Source organism: Staurois parvus, unplaced genomic scaffold (assembly GCF_062004578.1).
Source record: "Staurois parvus isolate SC_StPar_1 unplaced genomic scaffold, SC_StPar_1.0 ptg000151l, whole genome shotgun sequence".
Classification (NCBI taxonomy): domain Eukaryota; kingdom Metazoa; phylum Chordata; class Amphibia; order Anura; family Ranidae; genus Staurois; species Staurois parvus.
In genome coordinates this window covers 17895738-17918395 of record NW_028317947.1, presented here as the reverse complement: position 1 = coordinate 17918395, position 22658 = coordinate 17895738, and the positions used below count along the sequence as shown (strand labels likewise).

Sequence of the window (22658 nt, the reverse complement as noted above, 5' to 3'; positions counted from 1 at the left end):
AAGAAAGCTGGATATGATTCTTTGCGGCTTTACAGCCGGCTGCCCACTGCTCATGCGTGAGCTGTACTGCACTTTGTGAATGGTCCCGCAGCGTTCAGGGACCTGTGGCAGGTTGTGGGGGGGAGGACAACGTGTCACAACCAGGTACCTGCCCCCCCCAAAAAGTGCAAAGTAGTAGAAGTGGAGGAGGGCATAAAGCACAAATTCCGCTTTAGGGAATAGTGTAGTTTGCAATGACACAAATTAGCAAATGTTTTTTCTAAAAGCGTAACTCCAGTGGTTTTTTATGTCCAAATAAACAAGCTGTCTTGTGAAAATGGGAGATTTTCTGACCCCAGAATCTTTCTACGCCCTGACTGGCTGTACTTACAAATGCCTTTTTTTGGATACAATTTTATAAAGTCTAAAGAAGTCATGTAATAGAGTGATATAGTGTGGCCGGGCAGTGAAAGGGTTTTTTTTTCCTCCTGCAGGGTGAGCCTAGCTATGGATGCACCTTGACCCTCTCTGCAGGGGAGAAGGGTTGGTCTGCATGTCGGACAAGACCCCTGCCAGGCTCAGCCATTGAATCCTGTGTGCTTCAGCATGCTAAGCAAGTAGAGAGAATGGCTGTGCTAATCCTTCCCACTGAGAGAGATGGATTAAGGGCTGTGCAGTGCGAAAGGGAGGGAAGTGATTAAAAGGGGGAGGATGATGAGAGGGGTAAAGGAGGGAATTGGCTGCATGAAAACAGTTACTCACTTTCACTATTTTATGGGTTTTCATACACAAGTCATAAATTATGTATTGCACAAGAAACACTCTTTATTTAAAACAACAGATGCATGCACACATAAAATAATGTCCAAGCATGACAGCTAGATGAACGGATGTTGGCATGAGCTGGAAATTTGTGACCCTCATCAAACATTGTATGGTCATTTCATTTGAAAACATTCAGTTGCTTAAGAAAACACCAAAATGTTATAGTCCCCACCCGTCATAGTCATATTCAGATGCGTAACTAAGCTCATAGCAGACCTTGCAACTGGTATGGGGCCAAGAAGTACAAGTTCCACAGCTCTATCTGTCTATACCAGCCATTCCTAATCAGGGTTTCCTTCAGAAGCTGCCAGAGGGTCCTTGAGCATTGAGCAACTTCCACCTCTCAGATAAGTTCCCATTGACACTAATAAGCTTTTTGCTGTCTGTAGGGGAGAGTTCTTCTCAAATGTAAGGAAGTTTTCTTCCCAGTGACCATCAGACTAATGTACAGTGAGCTGTAGATACAGTAATTATCAGCAAGGGTTCCCTGAGCCCAGAAAGTTGGTTCCTCAATGATAAAATGGTTGAACCTCTACACAACTGGTATTCTGTACTACTACAGGAACTATCTTTGCAATGGCTTTGATATATAGGGCCCGATCACACCTTTTGTCATATGACCACCACCATTATTTCTAGGCCTGACATCTTGTTTTCCTTACAGAAGTATGCCATTAGTTGTACAAAATGGAACATGGGCACTTAGCTAGTGAACAGGAGTAAGAAATAACCATGGTTGGACCTTCTTGTGGGCTTAAGAGCAGCTTCCCCTCTGCTCATTATATAGTTAAGCCATAAGCAAGCCATAAACATGACATGGTAGTTGGAAGTCAGACCATCAAACCATGTTTTCATAGACATGTATGATGATTATGGTTGAACTGGATGGACTTTTGTCTTTTTTCAGTCAGACTAACTATGTAACTATGACTTTGGACAAACCTGCAAATTTATGCAATGAGCAAACCCCCTGGTACTGACCCTATTTTGAGAAATAATAGTGTTTGGGAAAATCCAAGGCATTTGGAGAATCGTTGATGCATGTATATAGTGTGATATTGGGGAAATCTAACTCAGTGGTAGTAGCATTATCCAGTAAGTCTATGACAGTCAGATCTGTGGTTTGGGGCTTGTTGACCCAATTTGATTTAAAAATAAAGTTCCTTACATCAGGATTTCCACATAGAGGTTTCAGTTTCCTACAGCATTCAAAGCAAAAACAGGAAAAGGACAAAATATTACCAAGCCTCCTGGCTCCTTCTCTTTGCAGCACCAATCTTCATACATTTTGCCTTGGTCCTTCAGGCTGACTAACAGCAGACCTGTGCTCATGTACAATAGTTGCAGTTTTCTTAGCTCTCTTTAGTTGCAACTCCTTGCCACATTTTTGCAAGCCCTGGTCTCTCAAGAGGGGAATCTTCAGGCACCCGTATGAAGATCTCCTGTCTTCTAGCCTGAGACCTCCTGACTTTTGGGTGGAGCACACCTATCCCCTCCACGGAGCACACTTGTCTCTTGGCAGAATCCCCCAAGCTATGGCCAAGCCTGTGATTATAAAGGATGCGTGCATCAGTACACACACCCTGCTGGTCTCTGGCAAGACCTGGACACTTGGTTGGAGGTGTCTTCTCTCCAAAAGCTGCCTGAAGCCTCTGAACTCTGGAATCCAATCTGAGACTACCAAAACCTGTAGAAAAAAAAACACCTTTCTCCACTCAGCAAGAGCTCCTCACTCTGCATTTGCAAGAATCCTGTGTGCTTTCTACCTCTAATTACTCAGTGGTAGGGCCTAGGACTGTCACAATAGTAAGATCTCTAGTTAGAAAGATCTTTTATTGGTCAGTTCTTCAGATCACTTGGGACACTTCGCTTTTCTAAAATTCAAAACATTTTGTTGAAAAATTAAGGTAAGTCAGTCTAATGCAATGGAGTCTATGGGGTAGACTAAATTCAAGATGAATTCTAGGTAAGGATATTTTTTACAAATTCATTTCCACTAGTTTCAAGCTCCTGACACAGGAGGTCATTTGTTTGGCATGGGTGCAATTCAGAGACAATTTGTATGTTCTAAATGAATACATAGCATTCTCTGATTAGATGAGGTGGAGAGGCAGGGCAGTGACATACCAATCTCCAACTCATCCAATCGGAGAATGCTTTGCATTCATTGATAATGGTACCTGTGCCAAGTGGGCAACCTCCTGTGTTCAGTAGGCAGCAGGGCAGCCACTTGGCACAGTACCAGCAAGCTAGTGGAGATCACTGTACTAGCAGTGCCTGCTACACTGTTTTCAAGCCTCTGTGGATTCTACAGATATGGCATATGCATAATTACATCGGTCCCAGCTGGACCAATGTACCTATGTAAAAATATCCATACTTGGAATTCTTCTTCAAGGTTTTTCACATGACTTTTGTTTGTTATCACCAAAGCCGCATGATCACCACGTTAGGGTTTAGCTTTTGGTTAACTATGGAACTCAATATCTAATGTAATATTTAGATGTTTTATCTAAAGAGCCATTGATTACTATATAAGCACAATTTCCCACCTAAATAAATTTTGGCCAATTCCCTTCACTCATTTCTATTCATGTCTATGGCTTTCCTTGGACTCCATGGATAGCTATTAGGCCCACCAGTGTGTGTTAGTGAAGCCTGATTAGCTTTTATCGAGCAGTTGAAATGACTGTCAGTTTCTGAGGTCTGTGTCTTCAGCTGTGTCTCAGAGGCAGGTGTAGAGGAGAAGTGTTTTTAAAGGACGTCTCTGCAGACTCGTTGAGACAATAATAGAGCATTTGGTCACTTTGAGCCGCATTGTTTTTATAACAGCTGGCTGACAAACAATTGGCGTTTGCGTATGACAGCTTCTCCTCTTCCCCAAGTGATCCAGCAGTTTATCTTAGGAGCTGATTGTCAGTTCTGAAATTGAAGTCTGAGATAGCTGGATCCTAATATGGAGAAGACCAAGATAGTGATGTCATCACGTACAACAAAATAACATCATTGCCAGTTACATAAAACCCAGGACAGGCATAGGGAACGCTTTATTTGCAAGAGATGGAATCGGAAATTCTATATGATTCTTCTGTGATTATTTTTATTAATAGAAAAGGAAACATCTGCCCAACACATGGTCAATATATTAGAATGTCAGCTTGAGAAAACTCTTGGTGGTCCCAGCAGTGTACTGATCCAGACCAGTACAGACATATTTTTGCCTGTGTTACACATGACAGGGCATCTCATTAGTGGCAGTGGTTGGCATAGCTGTATTTCTCTACTAGGAACACAGGACAGGTCAGCAGGATTGCCAATGGCTCCTTATTAGCAAGCCCAGTGGCTAAGTGGTTAGCTGCTCCTACCTAGCAGCACTTGGGTTGTTGGTTTGAATCCCAACCACGACACTACCTGCCTGGAGTTTGTATGTTCTCCCTGTGCCTGTGTGCCTGTGTGGGTTTCCTCCTAGTGCTCCAGTTTCCTCCCACACTCCAAAGACATGCTGGTAGGTAAATTGGCCCTAGTATGTATGAATGTGAGTTCGGGACCTTAGGCTCATTGAGGTCAGGGACTGATGTGAATGTACAATATATATGTAAATTGATGGTGCTATATACATACCTGTAATAAATAAATGCTCATTAGAAAAACCTATTTCTTTTTTTACCCCACATAGTAGAAAACATTAGCCATAAAGTCTGTGCAGAAACTCCATGCAGGTTTCTAATATTAATATCTCATTTTTATTTCCAAACTATTGTACGTACAGTGTTCAGCATAAATGAGTACACCCCAACAGGTTTGTCAGAAAACCTTTACTTTCCTTTCAGAAGCAAAATTTGCTATGGAACACTATACTACAAAATAATCCCACAAATGCGGGCCATTGATTGCAAACAAGATTTGTTAATTATTTATAACACACAAATTATTTTTCCTAACAAATTAATTCAAGACCATGTTGCAAAAATGAATACACCCCAATGAAAGTCTTAGGAGCAAAGCTACATTTTAGGCAACAAAATCCTAATTAACAAGAATTCAACCACAGGTGAGTCTAATTATTCATTAAACAGGTTTCCAGCAGATAATTGATTATAAAATGGCATTACTTAACAAAGAAACCCCCTTCCCATTTCATGGTGTCAGCAATGACAGCACATGGAAGAGAAATGTCACAAGGCCTGAAAAAGAAAAACAATTCTTTACACAAGAAAGGTGAAGGCTACAAGAAGATCCGGAAAGCTTTACTTGTCAGTCAGAATACTGTAGCAAAAGTGATACAAAAATGTAACAAAGATGGAACTGCAACCATCTCACAGAGACGTCTAGGCCATCCATTGAAGTTAACACCTCGACAGTAGCGTCTTCTGATGAAGGTTGAACAAAATCACCATTCAAGTTCAGTGCAGTTAGCTAAAGAAGTAGAAAGCCAAACTGGGTGGTTGTTTCCAGTGACACAATACAACCTACTCTGCAGAGGAATGGAATGCATGGGTGTCGTCCATGAAGGAAGCCCATGCACAAAAAAGCCTGCCTAGAATTTGCCAGGGCCTATGCTGAAAAAGAAGACTACTGGGACTCTGTACTCTGGAGTGATGTGACCAAGATAAATGTTTTTGGAACTGATGACTTCAAAGCTGTACTGCGACGCAAATGGGAGGAGTACAAAAATGCATGGTGCCTACAGTGAAACATGGTGATGGCACTGTCCTTCTGTGGGGCTGCATGAGTGCTGCTGGTGTCGGGAAGCTGCATTTCATTGATGGTATCATGAATTCACAGATGTCCTGCTCTATATTTAAAGAGAAGATGCTACCATCACTGCGTGCCCTTGGTCGTCATGCATTTTTCCAACATGACAATAATCCAAAACACACATCTAAGGCCACTGTTGCATTTCTGAAGAAGAACAGGGTGAAAGCAATTCAGTGGCCAAGTATGTCTCCTGATCTTACCCAATTGAACACCTATGAGGAATTCTGAAGAAATTAATTGAGCATCACTCTCAATCCAGCATCCAGGCTCTAAAAGATGTCGTTCTTGAAGAATGGAAAAAGATCAACGCCGCAATAAGTCGCCAACTTGTTCATTCCATGCCTAGGAGACTTGGTGCTGTCCTTATAAATCATGGAGGTCATAATAAATACCAGATGTAGTCGTTTTTGTTGTGGGGTGTATTCATTTTTGCATCAACTAATTTGAGTAAAACTGAAGATTTTGTAATGTAAGTTATATTATTAACCTTACTTTCATGTAATGAGCTAAACAATTGTTCTATAAAACTCGGTTTTGTTAAAATTTTGGAAATTGTTCTTGTGTTCATTGAGATATTGATTAAAGTCTTACTTTTCAAAAGGTGTTTACTCATTTATGTTGAGCACTGTATATATGAATCCATTTGGTCGTATCCAACTCTCTGCAATTCTATGGGCATCATGTCCGAAACACCTAAAGACCGCTTTCCATAAAATTTTCTTGGCAAAGTTTTTACAAGGTAGGTCACCAAGTCTTTCCTCAACCCTCCACAATTGCTCAAGCCTAGGACTGGCATGCTTAACATGATAACAGATCTGCATAGCCAATTTGTACTGAATACTAGAGCCAATTTAGACAGAACCTACAAGAATATTTTTCGAGTGTGGGAGAAAACTAGACAACACAAGGGAAACCCATATGAATACAGGAAGAATGTGTAAACTCCATGCAAAAAAAAAAAATTATTAGGAGCCTCTTAATGTGTTTGATATAAACATCAGTGTGGTAAGCTGGAGTATATCAATGCAATACACCTTTTACATATTATGTCAGAATACATTAACTGGCAGAGGAGATTCGTCCATCTGTGCTGTTTAGCATGAATGGAGGAATCTTTTAGATTTCTTTCGATCAGTCTGCAGGCTGAACAAGAAATCTATGAGTGTATGGCCAGCTTTAGACTTGAGTTAGTTTAGCATGTTGATTCTGGGTTCACAAACTTTTTTTCTCTGTGTTGAACGCATTTCAGTGCCCCATGTCCATAGAGCTCTTCCCGTCACATTTCTGCATTCCTAGTTCTTCCTCAGCTGTCCCCATAAAACATGTCCTTTCAACTCTTGCAACAATAATGACACTATTCCCCAAGTTGCTAAGAGGTTAATCCCCAATCCTCCTGGGGAGACAAAAGGGGGAAGGGGCTTTTCCTGAAAGATGAGGGCAGGCGACCTGTTTTTTATTTGGTCGAATTGCTTGGCAGTGAGAGGACTGGGCCCCCTATTACGGAGAGTGAATCAGTAATTGCAAGTTAATGAGCTTCTTTTTACTAGAGCTGGGCACAGCATGCACAACTCAGCTGCCAGCGCGGGGAATCATTGTGACTCTGCCTCGGCCTCTGTCAGCCAGAGATGGGGACACTTAGACTTGAAAGGCATGTGATTGTTCCTCGAGGCTTAGATCCCCAAGACATCTGTCAGGGGGCAGAATGGAAGGGACTAGAGGATTAGCTGAGGTGCCCTCACAGTGAGCCAGTAAGAGGCTTCACCATCGAGCTACGTTCTACAAAACAAAATGTGACGAAGGTGTGAAGCTAAAGTGTGATTAAAGGCTGACTCCACATAAAACTGACAATCCTCCTTCGGACTGTCGAAGGGCTGGGTTTGTACATATCTCCGGTTTTCAGGTGATGCAATACCTCTTTTAAAATTCCCAGTTCCCTGCAAATTCTGCAGCCATTGCAAAGCCCCTTTAGTTGGCTGTTGGGATACCCATCTAAAAGTCCTGCTAGGCAGCGCAATGGCCAATTGAAAGAGCACAAACGGCAGGCTGACAATCCTGCTGTGAATTGTAAAGCAGTGGCTTAGTGGTGTCAGCAATGGAAAAGGAAGTGTGTTACTGGCAGGATCTCCAGATATGAAACCTTGCAACAAATTCCCGCAAGAGTATTTGCTTTCAAGATAGGCATGATGTCATACTTACTGCAACATAGATTTGGACTGTACACTTTAATGAGAAAAGTAACAGGCTCTCTTATATCCCTCTTCTGCTGATACTTACCTTTTCCCTGCTCACCCATAGCCTTGTTCTCCTGCCAATGTCCAGAGTTATTTATTTATTTCAGGTACTTATATAGCGCCATCAATTTACGCAGCGCTTTACATATATATTGTACATTCACATCAGTCCCTAACCCTCAAGGGGCGTACAATCCAGAGTTAAAATAAGTTCAAATACCTGTGCAAGCTCCATGTTGGAGGTTATACAAGGCTAAGGTCTTCCCTCCCCATCGCCGTGGGACAGTACTTAGTCCAAGTGATTGGCCACCCCAACCTGAGCACTGCATTGTGGGAGGGAGTGAAAAAGATAACATGCCCCACCATGCTTGGAAGCACTGGATATTTCATAGGGCTCTGGCAGGCAAGTGGAGCATTGGGGGAGTGTGGTGATGGTGAAGCGGAAGTATCAGCAGAAGGTTTAAGGGCTATCAAGAGAACCTGCTACTTCCCATCAATGGGCAACGTAACAAATGAACTTTAAAGTGAATATTTACTTAACTCAGATACTTTCAATTATTAGATGTTCTAGTAGTTGATAGCACTAGTGTGTAGCGGGTATAAACTCTGTCACATGGGGTAGCAATCGGACAGCTCCTATTTCAAACAACTTTTTATTTCGAAATTTAAAAGATATAGAACTTTAAGTGTGGAAGCTTTCCAGATCCAGTACATGTAGTTTAACAACAAGTAGGTGCTATGAGTATTCTTCAATGCTTACAGAGAAATGAGATTTATTATTATTTATTTATTTCAGGTACTTATATAGCGCCATCAATTTACGCAGCGCTTCACATATATATTGTACATTCACATCAGTCCCTAACCCTCAAGGGGCATACAATCTAAGGTCCCTAACTCACATCCATACATACACATACTAGGGCCAATTTAGACAGGAGCCAATTAACCTACCAGCATGTCTTTGGAGAGTGGGAGAAAACCAGAGTACCTGGAGGAAACCCCCGCAGGCACAGGGAGAACATGCAAACTCCAGGCAGGTGGTGCTGTGGGCAGGATTTGAACCAGTGACCCTAATACTGCCAGGTGGAAGTGCTAACCATTTAGCCACTGTGCTGCCCAGAAAGAGTATATCAGAGAGTATATCCCTTAAAGCGGAGTTCCACTCATCCTGTCAGAACATAAAAGTCAGCATCTACAAAAACTGTAGCTGCTGACTTTTAAAAAACAGCCACTTACCTGTCCCTTGGTCCCGTGGTGTCCCCCCCGCAGCCGTTTCACCGGCTGTCCTGGATTCCTAGAGGCCAGCACCTTCAGTGTGGGCACCCGGCTGTGACAGCTTGCGGCTTCACAGCCGGGTGCCCACTGCGCATGCGCAAGTAGCGCTGCGCTTCATGAATGGTCCTGTAGTCTTCTGTGACCTGTCATGTATCCCAGAAGACTGCGGGGAGGGAAGGAGGGAGGACACCTTCCGTTTCCGGTCGCCTAGGTGATCCGACCGAAATTGGGAGCTGGTACTTGTCAAATTCGGGTACCCGCTCCCCCCCGCCCCCCAAAGGTGCCAATCCTTAATGGGGAGCAGTCCTTAAAACAGAACTTCCCCTTTTGGGTGGAACTCCACTTTAAGCTCCAGTTCCCTTTAAGGCTCCATGCACACGGGGTGTTTTAATAATGCTGGTAACGTTAGCTGTGTAACGTCACGTTTTTCAACATTTTTTTAGCGTTTTTGCATTAGCGTTTAGTCGCGTTTAACGGCATTTTTCCACATTTGTGTTTTTTAGAGTCTATTTTGCTCAAAAGTCCAATAAAGCCAATGTTTCTTTAGGCGCACCCTGAAAACCCACCTCTTCAGGGAAGCCTACCCCACCCCCTGCTAATTTGCCGACCTCCTCCACTCTTCCTACCACTCCATCCCCCACAGCTATCTCCTCCTGTACCACTATCCCCTCCCTCCTAGATTGTAAGCTCCAAAGAGCAGGGCCCTCGAACCCCTCGTGTATCACATTGTATTGTTATTGTTCTGTCACATGTTCTGTCTCCCTTTGTAATGTACAGCGCTGAGCAAACTGTTGGCGCTTTATAAATACTGTATAATAATAATAATGTGCCGCGTTTTACCACGTTTTGCCTTGTTTTTCTGCATTTGACCATTTTTAAGGCTAAAAAACGCCTCTAGAAACCCACTAGTTCTGGGTTTTTTCCAGCCAAAAAACACCCGTGCCAAAAAACGTTGATTACAGTCTATGTGTGCATGGACACATAGGATAACATGCTGCGGAGTTTACTGGCTGTAGAAAAAAATGCCAAAAAACAGCAGCTTTAAAAAGTGTGCATTAGGACTTCATACTGAGCTACTACTTACAGTCCTTCAAAACAAACTTTTCTAGGCACTATGACTTCCCATAGAAAGGGGACCGTTGCAATTCTTGATCTTTTTGTCAGCGACACACCTTGCTGAAAAGATTTCCACAGGAGTCCTAGTTGCAGACTCTATGAACCTTCTAGCCTTATTTGCCTGAAGGGTGAAGCCAAATTCACATTTTATGTAATAAGATGGGTTCCTCTCCCTAACTCGCAATAACTCCAGGGCCCCTTGGTTATCCAGGTCATGCTATTTTTAGCATCTGTTTCCCAAAATAGCCTCCAATGCCTCTCAGGGAACTCTAAACTGTAACACAGGCTCCCCCAAAATGGCGTTTCAAACCCATAGCAGAGAACACATTCATCTTTTTCTGGGCTCTCCGTGGCTCCATTAGTAAGCAGTGGATGCATGACTGTTTACTATCGAACGAAAAGGCCGAAGAGATCTCCTAGATTGTAAGCTCCAAGGATCAGGCCCTCCTAACCCTCTTGTATTGAACTGTATCATTGCTGTATTGTCTCCATTATATTGTAAAGTGCTGAGAAAACTGTTGGCGCTATATAAATCCTGTATTATAATAATAATAATAATCATCATTACATATATTGAACATTGGTGATGCCAGGGGATGCATTTGAGCTCCCCTTTAGCTCATAAGTTGACAACCACTGACATATATCCTAAGGCCTAATGCAGCAAAGCATGCTTGTTATACTCACTGTGGAAACTCAGGGGTTAATCCTCCGCATTGTAAAAAGGCTGTTTGGTCCTGACTTCTCTGCCCCTCCTCTTGTTCATATGTCCACCTGATAAGACAGACTGAAACCGTAGTTACATGCACATGCTCAGTTTGGTGTGTATTGCTAGAGAGGTTTTTTTTTTTTCTTGGGAGAGTGCATGTGATCAGCACAGGGCCAATCAGCACTGTCCAGACAAAGGTCAGGGGTTTTGCATCCTCCTAGAGCAGAAAGAAAACTCCTCCTACAAGCTTTAACCAGTGCTCTGTTGAAATCACAAGACTTCTGTAACTGCTGATGAGAAAGGATATTTAGCAGTTTTTATTTACTAAACTAATTGCATTTCCATGTTCTGTGTACTGTGGGAGAGCGGATATAGTGAATGCAGGGTTCGAGGAGACCAGATATAGTGAATGCAGGGTCGGGGAGACCGAATATAGTGAATGCAGGGTCCGGGGAGACCAGATATAGTGAATGCGGGGTTCGGGGAGAGCGGATATAGTGAATGCAGGGTCCGAGGAGACCAGATATAGTGAATGCAGGGTCCGGGGAGACCAGATATAGTGAATGCAAGGTCCGGGGAGACCAGATATAGTGAATGCAGGGTCCGGGGAGACCGGATATAGTGAATGCAGGGTCCAGGGAAACCAGATATAGTGAATGCAGGGTCCAGAAAGACCAGATATAGTGAATGCAGGGTCCGGGGAAACCAGATATAGTGAATGCAGGGTCCGGAGAGACCGAATATAGTGAATGCAGGGTCCGGGGAGACCAGATAAAGTGAATGCAGGGTCCGGGGAGACCAGATATAGTAAATGCAGGGTCCGGGGAGAGCAGATCTAGTGAATGCAGGGTCCGGGGAGACTAGATATAGTGGATGCAGGGTCCAAAGACCAGATATAGTGAATGCAGGGTCCGGGGAGACCAGATATAGTGAATGCAGGGTCCAGGGAGACCAGATATAGTAAATGCAGGGCCCGGGGAGACTGGATATAGTGAATGCAGGGTTCGGGGAAACCAGATATAGTGAATTCAGGGTTCGGGGAGACCAGATATAGTGTATTCGGGGTCAAGGAGACCAGATATAGTGAATGCAGGGTCCGGGGAGACCGGATATAGTGAATGCAGGGTCCAGGGAAACCAGATATAGTGAATGCAGGGTCCGGGGAGACCAGATATAGTGAATGCAGGGTCCGGGGAAACCAGATATAGTGAATGCAGGGTCCGGGGAGACCAGATATAGTGAATGCAGGGTCCGGGGAGACCAGATATAGTGAATGCAGGGTCCGAGGAGACCTGATATAGTGAATGCAGGGTCCAGGGAGACCAGATATAGTGAATGCAGAGTCCGGGGAGACCGGATATAGTGAATGCAGGGTCCGGGGAGACCAGATATAGTGAATGCAGGGTCCAGGGAGACCGGATATAGTGAATGAAGGGTCCGGGGAGACCAAATAGAGTGAATGCAGGGTCCGGGGAGACCAGATATAGTAAATGCAGGGTCCGGGGAGACCAGATATAGTGATCGCAGGGTCCGGGGAAACCAGATATAGTGAATGCAGGTTTCGGGGAAACCAGATATAGTGGATGCAGGGTCCGGGGTTTAGTAACACTTTAAGAAGGCTTTTTAATGATAAAATGCATAGCTTTAAATGTGATAAATATATAGCCTTCCATTGCTGACCTGTTTCTAGTTGCCAGGCTGTTATCACCTTTTTCAGCAACTGAATGACTGGAACTGGCATGCAGCCAATGAAGTCAGAGTAATGCTAGCTATACATAGTTAGATTTCTCTTCTTCAGCCCCAGGGCTATTGTACTGAAGCAGCCACAGTACCCTTGGCTGCCTGGATACCCAAACAGTGACTGCATCTACTTGGATGCAGTCATTGTTCAGTCAATACTTTTTCACCCGACTCAGTCGATTTTTAAATAAACCTGTGGAGCCCAGAGGTGCTTGCAGGGCCACCCATGGCTCATATTTCAAATGATTCAACAAGTAATGCTCATTTTATCTCCAGATCTGCATACTTGCTTAAGGTTAGTGACAACTGAAAGCCACTGGATCAGCATGACAGCCAGCCAAGTGGCATTTTTCCACATACAGGACTGAAAATATGAAGAATGGACTGCAAATGTGTTACAGTTTATAAAGGCAAACATACACTTTGGGAGTTTGTCAGCTGACTCTGGTTGCATGCTATACTTGAAGAATTGAAGTATTTGTATTACCCATAGCATTGCCCTGATGTCAGTTTTCCTGGACATTTCATAGAATGAAAAACAAATCTGCACAAGTTCATTTATGCATCGGTTGTGTTCTCCAGTACAAGAGCTCCCCCTAGTGACTATCGGAGGTCTTATCCAAGTAATAGTGGTTTGTAATAGGCGGTTGTAGCCTCATTACTGCACTTGCATTGTCCATATTACTTTTATTATTATATTAGTTTAATAACTGTTTGAACTGAAAATGTAAAGATGAACTCCAGGTATGATCTGTATTGCATACTTACATTGGTCCAGTTTGGCATAATGTAAGCACAGTAAATACAGTGTATCTCATACCTGATCCGATGGATCGCTACGGAATCTGACAATCACTGTGGTAATTAGTAGCCAGTAACGTCCAGGTCCCGCGCTGAGTTGTTTCCCCTGGACGCTGGCCCGGGGGGGGGGGGGGTCGCTCTCTCAGCAATGCCCCCATTTACAGAATGCCTTGCATTTTCTGTTATTGAATATTGAATACAAGGCGTTTTCCGACTGGATGAGGTGAACAACATGATGTCTCTCCTCACCACCTTGTCCATTCAGAGAATGCCTTGTATTAACTGGAAAAAAAAATACAAGGCGTTGTATGAATTGTGGCAGTTTGGAGTGAATGATCCTGTATGATCAGCGTGCAAAAAAGGAAGCATCAAATACTACAGTGTTTGTCAACTTCCCCAGCGGCCCTTCCAGATTGAGATAACAGGAAAATGCTGGATTTGCTGAATTTGTGAGTTTGTCTGTTGAAGAAAATCCAGTGAACAAAAAAAATGGAGGGATTGAAGTTGCTCTTTAAAGCCCAGCTCCGGTCAACTTTTTTTTCCGCAATGCAGTCAGGTTGTGCCCATGCTGCAGAGGTCAACTGCTTGTTTTTCTAGGGGTGAACACAAAGCTTATACTCCCCTGATCCTTTAATCCTTCGGAAAACCGCGCTTCCCCCACTGTCCAGCAGCGGACTGTTCCTGTCTATGGAGCCTGCTCTGTGCGTGATGACGTCAGGAACAGTCTATTTTCAAAACTGCTGGAGCACAGGGGTGCTGGACTGGTCTTGTGCTGGGAGGATCGACGGAACAGGTAAGCATATCCTCACTGTCCTCTCCCCTAGAATAAAACAAGCAGTTAACCTGCTGGCACATCCCCACTGCATGGGGAAAAAAAATTGCCCCGAGTTCATTTTTAAAGCAGAATTATAACTCCATTATAACTGCCATTTTTTTGATGAGCCCCTGGAGCCTTTATCCATAATGTGCTAGTACACAATGCATATTAGCACATTATGGATAACAGATCTGCCTGGCAAATGACCCCCTCCAGAACTCCCATTGGTCATGAGTGCTGCCATCTTCTCCCAGTCATCCTTCTGGGTTCAGGTGCTTCAGAAGCTTGCTTGGCCAGGCCATGATAGTGTCACTCTCCTTGGAATCACATTATCATGGTACAGAGCAGTGCCGGAAATGTACGCTTAGCTGCGCATGCGTGACTCAGTTTACATAACTGCTGACAGGCAGGGAGAAGGTTTTATGGAAGAATAAACCATTAGGGTCTCTTCTGTCCTAAAAATCCTACCATCTATATTTTTTTTTTGGTTTAATTCCCCTTTAACACCTTCACACTGCCTTCTGGTGACCCTTTAAGTGTGCTTCAATGTCAGTAGATGGAGCAACTTCCCACATGACTGCTGTGATTGGCTTTCATAGTGGTCACATTATTGGCTTCTGATCAGAAGCCATGGTTGAGAGCTGTTGGAGTCAGCTCACTCAGTGTGCTGGAAGAAAGCTCTCAGCACAGACTGATATGTGTGGTGGCTGGGCGTTACGGCCCACTTTTCCTGTCATTGCATATACACTATATTGCCAAACGTATTGGGCCAGACCTCCAAATCATAGGACTCAGGTGTTCCAATCACCTCCATGGCCACAGGAGTCCAAAATCATCACCTAGGCATGCAGACTGCTTCTACAAACATTTTTGAAAGAATGGGTCGCTCTCAGTTCAGTGAATTCAAGCGTGGTCCCGTGATAGGTTGCCACCTGTGCAATAAGTCCATCCGTGACATTTCCTGGCTACTAAATATTCCACGCTCAACTGTTAGTGGGATTATAACAAAGTGGAAGAAACTGGGAACAACAGCAACTCAGCCACCAAGTGGTAGACCACATAAAATGACAGAGTCAGCGCATGCTGAAGCGCACAGTGCGCAGAAGTCACCAACTGTCTGCAGAGTCAATAGCTAAAGACCTCCAAACTTCATGTGGCCTTCAGATTAGCACAACAACAGTGCGTAGAGAGCTTCATGGAATGGGCTTCCATGGCCGAGCCGCTGCATCCAAGCCGTACATCACCAAGTGCAATGCAAAGCGTCGAATGCAGTGCTGTAAAGCACGCCGCCACTGGACTCTAGAGCAGTGGAGACGTGTTCTCTGGAGTGATCAATCAATCTTCTCTGTCTGGCCATCTGATGTACGTGTCTGGGTTTGGCGGTTGCCAGTAGAATGGTACTTGCCTGACTGCATTGTGCCAAGTGTAAAATTTGGTGAAGGGGGGATTATGGTGTGGTGTTCTTATTCAGGGGTTGGTCTTGGCCCCCTAGTTCCAGTGAAGGGAACTCTTAAGGCGTCAGCATACCAAGACATTTTGGACAATTTCATGCTCCCAACTTTGTGGGAAGAGTTTGGGGATGGCCCCTTCCTGTTCCAACATGACTGCGCACCAGTGCACAAAGCAAGGTCCATAAAGAAATGGATGAGTGAGTTTGGGGTGGAGGAACTTGACTGGCCTGCACAGAGTCCTGACCTCAACCCCATAGAACACCTTTGGGATGAATTAGAGCGGAGACTGCAAGCCAGGCCTTCTCCCCTGACATCAGTCCTGACCTCACAAATGTGCTTCTGGAAGAATGGTCAAACCTTCCCATAGACACCCTCCTAAACCTTGTGGACGGCCTTCCCATAAGAGTTGAAGCTTTTATAGCTGCAAAGGGCGGGGCCAACTCAATATTGAACCCTACGGACTAAGACTGGAAGGCCATTAAAGTTCATGTGTGTGGAAAGGCAGGCAGCCCAATACTTTTGTCAATATAGTGTATATGTGAGTGGAGCTCAGCAAGGTCAGCTACCTTTGGTGCAGTTATGCTTTAAAGTAAACTAAGGGGCGAGTCTGGCTTTTGCACATTTTCGATATTTACTATATAGCTTCAGCAATACACCTATTGGAGTTTTTTTTTACTATTTATTATATTATTAAATCTGTCAATGGGGTTGCTATTTGAAGTACATTCAAAGAAAAGCAGGAGAAGGGTTAGAATCCTTGTCGGGCTTGTAATGTTTTCTGTTGCCCCATTAGGGAGATTCATCCTCTACGTTTGTCTTGTTCATTGATGTTCACATGCGTTACACTGTCATGAAGAGGTTAACTAGGTATTCGTAAGGGGGGCTATGAATGTACTAACTTTGTTTTCTGCTAACAATGTCTTCTTACAAGGTAAGTCTGACTGACGGACTGTCCGATCTGCCCTGAACGCATAGATGTCACATTAGATCACAGCTGCCATGTCATGTTCAGTCCTGTAAAATCGCAGGATGATCATCGCTGATTTATGAAGGTGCTGACAGGCACACAGGAAGAATAAATGCCATTGTGTGTCACCCTGTGATTATTGGATGCGTTCTGCGGCTCTCTCTACCTATGGACTGTTGCCTCAAGATTTAGACAAATTAAAGTGTATTTACAAGCAAACCTTTTCTTTGTTTTTGATAAAGTGGTGAAGCGATAGACTCCGTGTCAAGTTTTTAGGCTGTGATATCTTCCTAGAACAAGGACAGGATAAGCCTGGAAGGACATGTTTGAACATAAAACTATCAATATACGGTAAAAGCTCTGACTTGACCCGATGACCTAAAGATGTTTGGTGGTTTTCTACATCATTGTTACAAATAATTATCTTGCATTCTCCTTTTGTGGAAGCAGGTGGCGCTGTAGGCTCCTTATCACAGCGATGCACCCCTGATATCACTCTAAAGAAGTCACTTCTCAACCAATGTTCCCTGCAATCCTAGGGTTCCTCCAGAGGTTGCCAGGGGTTCCTTAAGCTGTGGCTAATAGACCCCTACTTGGCTGGTGCCTGCAGAGTTTCAGGGACAACACCACTTGACAAAGCCAGCCTCATGACACCAAAGATATTTTTAGGTATCTACAGTATTGGGGGGGGGGATTCTGACCACCATTGTAAGCGGGGCATTTTCTCACTGGACACCAATGAATAAGTTTGAGCAGGGGTTCCCCAATATCTGAAAATTAATATATAAACACTATAGAAGAGTAAGAATTCTGACCGTGACTATGTGACGCATAGATTGCGACCATTCGAACACTCGGGCACTGCCTGAGGGCCCGGGGTCAGTAGGGGGCTCCATGAAATGCCCCTGGTACTTTTTATAGGCTTTTTTGGGTGTGCTTTGAGTGTGGGAAAGGACACAGGGGCTCCATGATCCCCTATTGCCTGGGGGCCCCATGAGTTGTCAGTCCGCCCCTGATTGTGACCCCACCTAAGAGCTCATATCAGAGCCCTGACCCCTGCACTCTGCATCATTTGCTATTGCCCCCAAGCTCTGTGGTACTTACTATGTACCCCTCTGCTCTGTGTACAATACTCCTGACCCTTGCATTATGTGTCACTTACTCCTGACACACTTTGCAGTACTTACTCCAGAACTCAGTGTTTCTTATTCCTGACTCCTGTATTACTTACTACTAACTGCGTAACTTACTACAGATCTCTGAACTGTGCGTTACTTACTACTGATCACTGAATTACATACTACTGACCCCTGCACTTTGTGTTATTTACTTATGACCCCAGCACTCGGTTACCTCTGACCTCTGAACAGTGCATTATTTTTGCACTTTGCAGAACTTACTCCTGAACTCAGAAATCTGTTACTTACTGCTCACACCTAAAATCCGTGGTGCATATTCCTGACCCCTGCATTACTTACTACTGACTGCGTTATTTGCCACTGACCCCTGTACTCTGCTTTAATACTGACCTCTGAATTACATACTACTTATCCCAAGACTCTGTGTTATGCCTGACCCCTGCAATCTCTGGTTATTACCACCTACTACCTACTTACTACCTACTGAGCTTTGCACTCTTCATTACTTACTACTGTCCTTGAACTCTGCATTACTTACTACTGACTCACTTTGCAGTATGTACTCTCGAACTCAGAACTCTGTGTTACTTATTCCTGACCCCTGCATTACTTACCACTGACTCCTAAAGTGTGCATTACTAACTACTGCCCTCTGCTTTGCTACTGAATACCTCTGAATTGCATACTACTGATCCCTGCACTCTGTAGCACTTACTACTTACCCTGCACTCTAAATTACATACTACTGACCCCTGCACTCTACATTACTTACTTCTGACCCCTGCACTCTACATTACTTACTTCTGACCCCTGCACCTGAATTACATACTACTGACCCCCAAACTCTACATTAGTTACTACTGAGCTCTGTACTCTGAATTACTTACTACTAAGCCCTTCATTCTACATTACATACTACTGAGCCCTGCACACCACATTTCATATTACTGACCCCTACACTCTACATTACTTACTACTCACCCCTGCACTCTGAATAACTTACTACTGACCCCTGCACTCTACATTATATACAGTGCCTTGAAAAAGTATTCATACCCTTTGAAATTTTCCACATTTTGTCATGTTACAACCAAAAATGTAAATGTATTTTATTGGGATTTAATGTGACAGACCAACACAAAGTGATACATAATTGTGAAGTGGGAGGAAAATGATAAATGGTTTTAAACATTTTGTACAAATAAATCTGTGAAAAGTGTGGTGTGCATTTGTATTCAGCCCCCCGGAGTCAATACTTTGTAGGACCACCTTTCGCTGCAATTCCAGCTGCAAGTCTTTTTGGGGATGTCTCTACCAGCTTTGCACATCTACAGAGGGACATTTCTGCCCATTCTTCTTTGCAGAATAGCTCAAGTTCTGTCAGATTGGATGGAGAACGTCTGTGAACAGTAATTTTCAAGTCTTTCCATAGATTCTCCATTGGATTTAGGTCTGGACTGTGACTGGGCCATTCTAACACATGAATATGCTTTGATCTAAACCATCCCATTGTAGCTCTGGCTGGATGTTTCGGGTCGTTGTCCTGCTGGAAGGTGAACCTCCGCCCCGGTCTCAAGTCTGTTGCAGACTCTAACAGGTTTTCTTCTAAGATTGCCCTGTATTTGGTTCCATCCATCTTCCCATCAACTCTGACCAGCTTCCCTGTCCCTGCTAAAGAAAAGCATCCCCACAACGTAATGCTGCCACCACCATGTTTCACAGTGGGGATGGTGTGTTCAGGGTGATGTGCAGTGTTACTTTTTAGCCACACACAGCATTTTACTTTTAGGCCAAAAAGTTAAATGGTGGTCTCATCTGACCAGAGCACCTTCTTCCACATGTTTTCTGTGTCCCCCACATGGCTTCTCACAAACTGCAAACAGGACTTCTTATGGCTTTCTTTCAACAATGGCTTTCTTCTTGCCACTCTACCATAAAGGCCAGATTTGTGGGGTGCACGACTAATAGTTGTCCTGTGGACAGATTCCCCCACTTGGGCTATGGATTTCTACAGCTCCTCCAGAGTTACCATGGGCCTCTTGGCTGCTCTCCTTGCTTGTCAGTTTAGGTGGACGGCCATGTCTTGGTAGGTTTGCAGTTGTGCCGTACTCTTTACATTTTCAGATGCTGGATTGAACAGTGCTCCGTGAGATGTTCAAAGCTTGGGATATTTTTTTTATAACCTGGCCCTGCTTTAAACTTCTCCACAACTTTTTCCTTGACCTGTCTGGTGGTTTCCTTGGCCTTCATGATGCTGTTTGTTCACTAATGTTCTCTAACAAACCTCTGATGGCTTCACAGAGCAGCTGGATTTATACTGAGATTACCATCCAGATGATTTAACCCCCTTCCTGACCAGGCCATTTTTTGCGATACGGCGCTGTGTTACTTTGACAATTGCACGGTCATGCAACACTGCACCCAAATTAAATTTATGTCGGTTTTTTCCCCGCTAATTGAGCTTTTTTCGGTGGTATTTGATCGCCTGTACAGTGTTTATATTTTTGCGCTATATAAAAAAAGACCGACAATTTTGAGAAGAAAAACTATATTTTTGACTTTTTGCTATCAAACATGTCCAGTAAAAAAGTTAAAAAAATCTAATTTAGTCATAAATTTAGGCCAAAATGTATTCTGCTCCATGTCTTTGCTAAACAAAATCCCAATATGTGTGAATTAATTGGTTTACGTGAAAGTTATAGCGTTTACAAATGGCGGTATATATACTGGAATTTGTTTAAATTTTTACTAGTAATGGCGGCGATCAGCGACTTATAGCGGGACGGCAGCGTGCTGTGTTCGTGTGCTTCACTATAAGCACACTGCTTTGCATGGCTGTGCTGTCCACAGCCATCCAAAGCAGTGTGCACGAGTTGACAGGGAGAACTGTTTTGTTCACAAACAGTTCCCCTCCCCGTCGGAGATGCTCGGCAATCATGGGGCACCGGCGAGTAATCGCCAGCCAGGACCCAGTGATTGACAGCTGCAGCTGCGAATGGCGGTGCAGATAGAGCGCTCCCTATCTGGAAATGCGAAATCACGTATATATAACGCCCTGTGGCAGTATTTCTGCTATACGGCGGTCGGGAAACGGTTAAATTACACACAGGTGGACTCTATTTACTAATTAGAGGACTTCTGAAGGCAATTGGTTCCACTAGATTTTAGTTAGGGGTATCAGAGTAAAGGGGGCTGGATACAAATGCAGGCCACACTTTAAGATATTTATAAACATTTTGAAAACCATTTATAATTTTCCTTCCACTTCACAATTATGAATTATTTACTACTTACCCCAGCACTCTGAATTACTACTGACTCCCAACACTCTACATTACATACAACTGACCCCTGTACAATTACTTACTACTGACTCCAGCAATCTATATTACTTCTGACCCCTGCACTCTGAATTATATACTACTAAGCCCTGCAATCTACATTACATACTACTGTGCCCTGGACACTACATTACATACTACTGACCCCTGCACTGTACGTCACTTACTACTGACCCCCGTACACTGAATAACTTACTGCAAACCCCTGTACTCCGAATAATTTACTACTGACCCCTGCAGTCTGAATTATGTACTACTGACCCCTGCAGTCTGAATTACCTACTACTGACTCCTGCGCTTGGAATTAATACTGACCCCAGCACTCTACATTACTTACTACTGACCCCTGCACTCTGAATTATGTACTACTGAGCCCTGCATTCTATATTACATACTACTGTGCCTTGACGCTACATTGCATACTACTGACTCCTACACTCTACATTACTACTGACCATCGCACTCTACGTCCCTACTGACCCCTGCACTCTACTTCACTTACTGACCCCTGCAGTCTGAAATACCTACTACTGACCCCTGCAGTCTGAATTACTACTGACCCCAGCACTCTACATTACTTACTACTGACCACTGCACTCTGAATTATGTACGACTGAGCCCCGCATTCTATATTACATACTACTGTGCCCTGGATGCTACATTGCATACTACTGACCCCTACACTCTACATTACTAACTACTGACCCCTGCACTCTGTCACTTACTACTGACCCCAGCACTCTGAACAACTTATTACTGACCTCTGCACTCTGAACAACTTATTACTGACCTCTGCAGTCTGAATAACTTACTACTGACCCCTGCACTCTACATCAATATTGACCCCTGCACTCTACATTACTTACTACTGACCCCTGCAGTCTGAATGATGTACTACTGAGCCCAGCACTCTGAGAGGACGCTGCAGGGATGGGTAATTTTTGTTTTCTTCCTCGGGATATAAAGCAGCAATTAACCCTTGCAGGGCAGGCACAGCCCCACCCCTGGGGATCAATGTTTTAGGATCTGGCTGAGTGTAATGCACAGAGGGACCGCTGGCTGTGAGTTTGGTGGTCATGCTGAGACTTGTGGTCCCCCAGCACAGTCCTGACCTATAAACCCTCCATGCCCTATGATGGGGTCACGCTGGGTCATATCCCCGTATAAAGCTCGCCGCCTCCCGGTGAAGTGTGACCTCCTCCCCGGGACTGTCTGAAAATACCAGCCAATCCCGGAACTACAAATAGATGACCTCAGGAGGGCGGGACGGAACAGAAAGGGGCGTGGCAGGGCGGAGAGGAGGCGGTGGTATTGTTGCACGCAAAACGTGACCGAGGGACATTGCGTGGTCCCGTTCCGAGGGAGGGGCTTGTCGCTGCGTCCAATGACGAGTGGGCGGAGTGTGATGTACGCGATCTTGGTTCCCGCAGACGCAGGAAGATGGCCGCGGACAGATTCTCCCGGTTTAACGAGGACCGAGACTTTCAGGTGCGGGGCGGGAGAGCA

General features: G+C 44.2%; 1 protein-coding gene across 3 annotated transcripts in view; it reads left to right on the top strand.

The window, feature by feature from the left end:
• Positions 1 to 22493: 22493 nt before the first annotated feature.
• Positions 22494 to 22658, top strand: part of GPATCH8 (G-patch domain containing 8) — a 91379-nt gene continuing 91214 nt past the window's right edge. For 2 of the 3 annotated variants that reach the window (XM_089674559.1, XM_089674558.1), the window contains exon 1: positions 22495 to 22640. In XM_089674559.1, coding sequence (XP_089530685.1) covers positions 22593 to 22640 — 48 coding nt within the window. In that variant the 5' untranslated portion in view covers positions 22495 to 22592. Of the gene's footprint in view, positions 22641 to 22658 lie in introns of all 3 variants that reach the window. The other variant, XM_089674560.1, reaches the window with a different exon arrangement.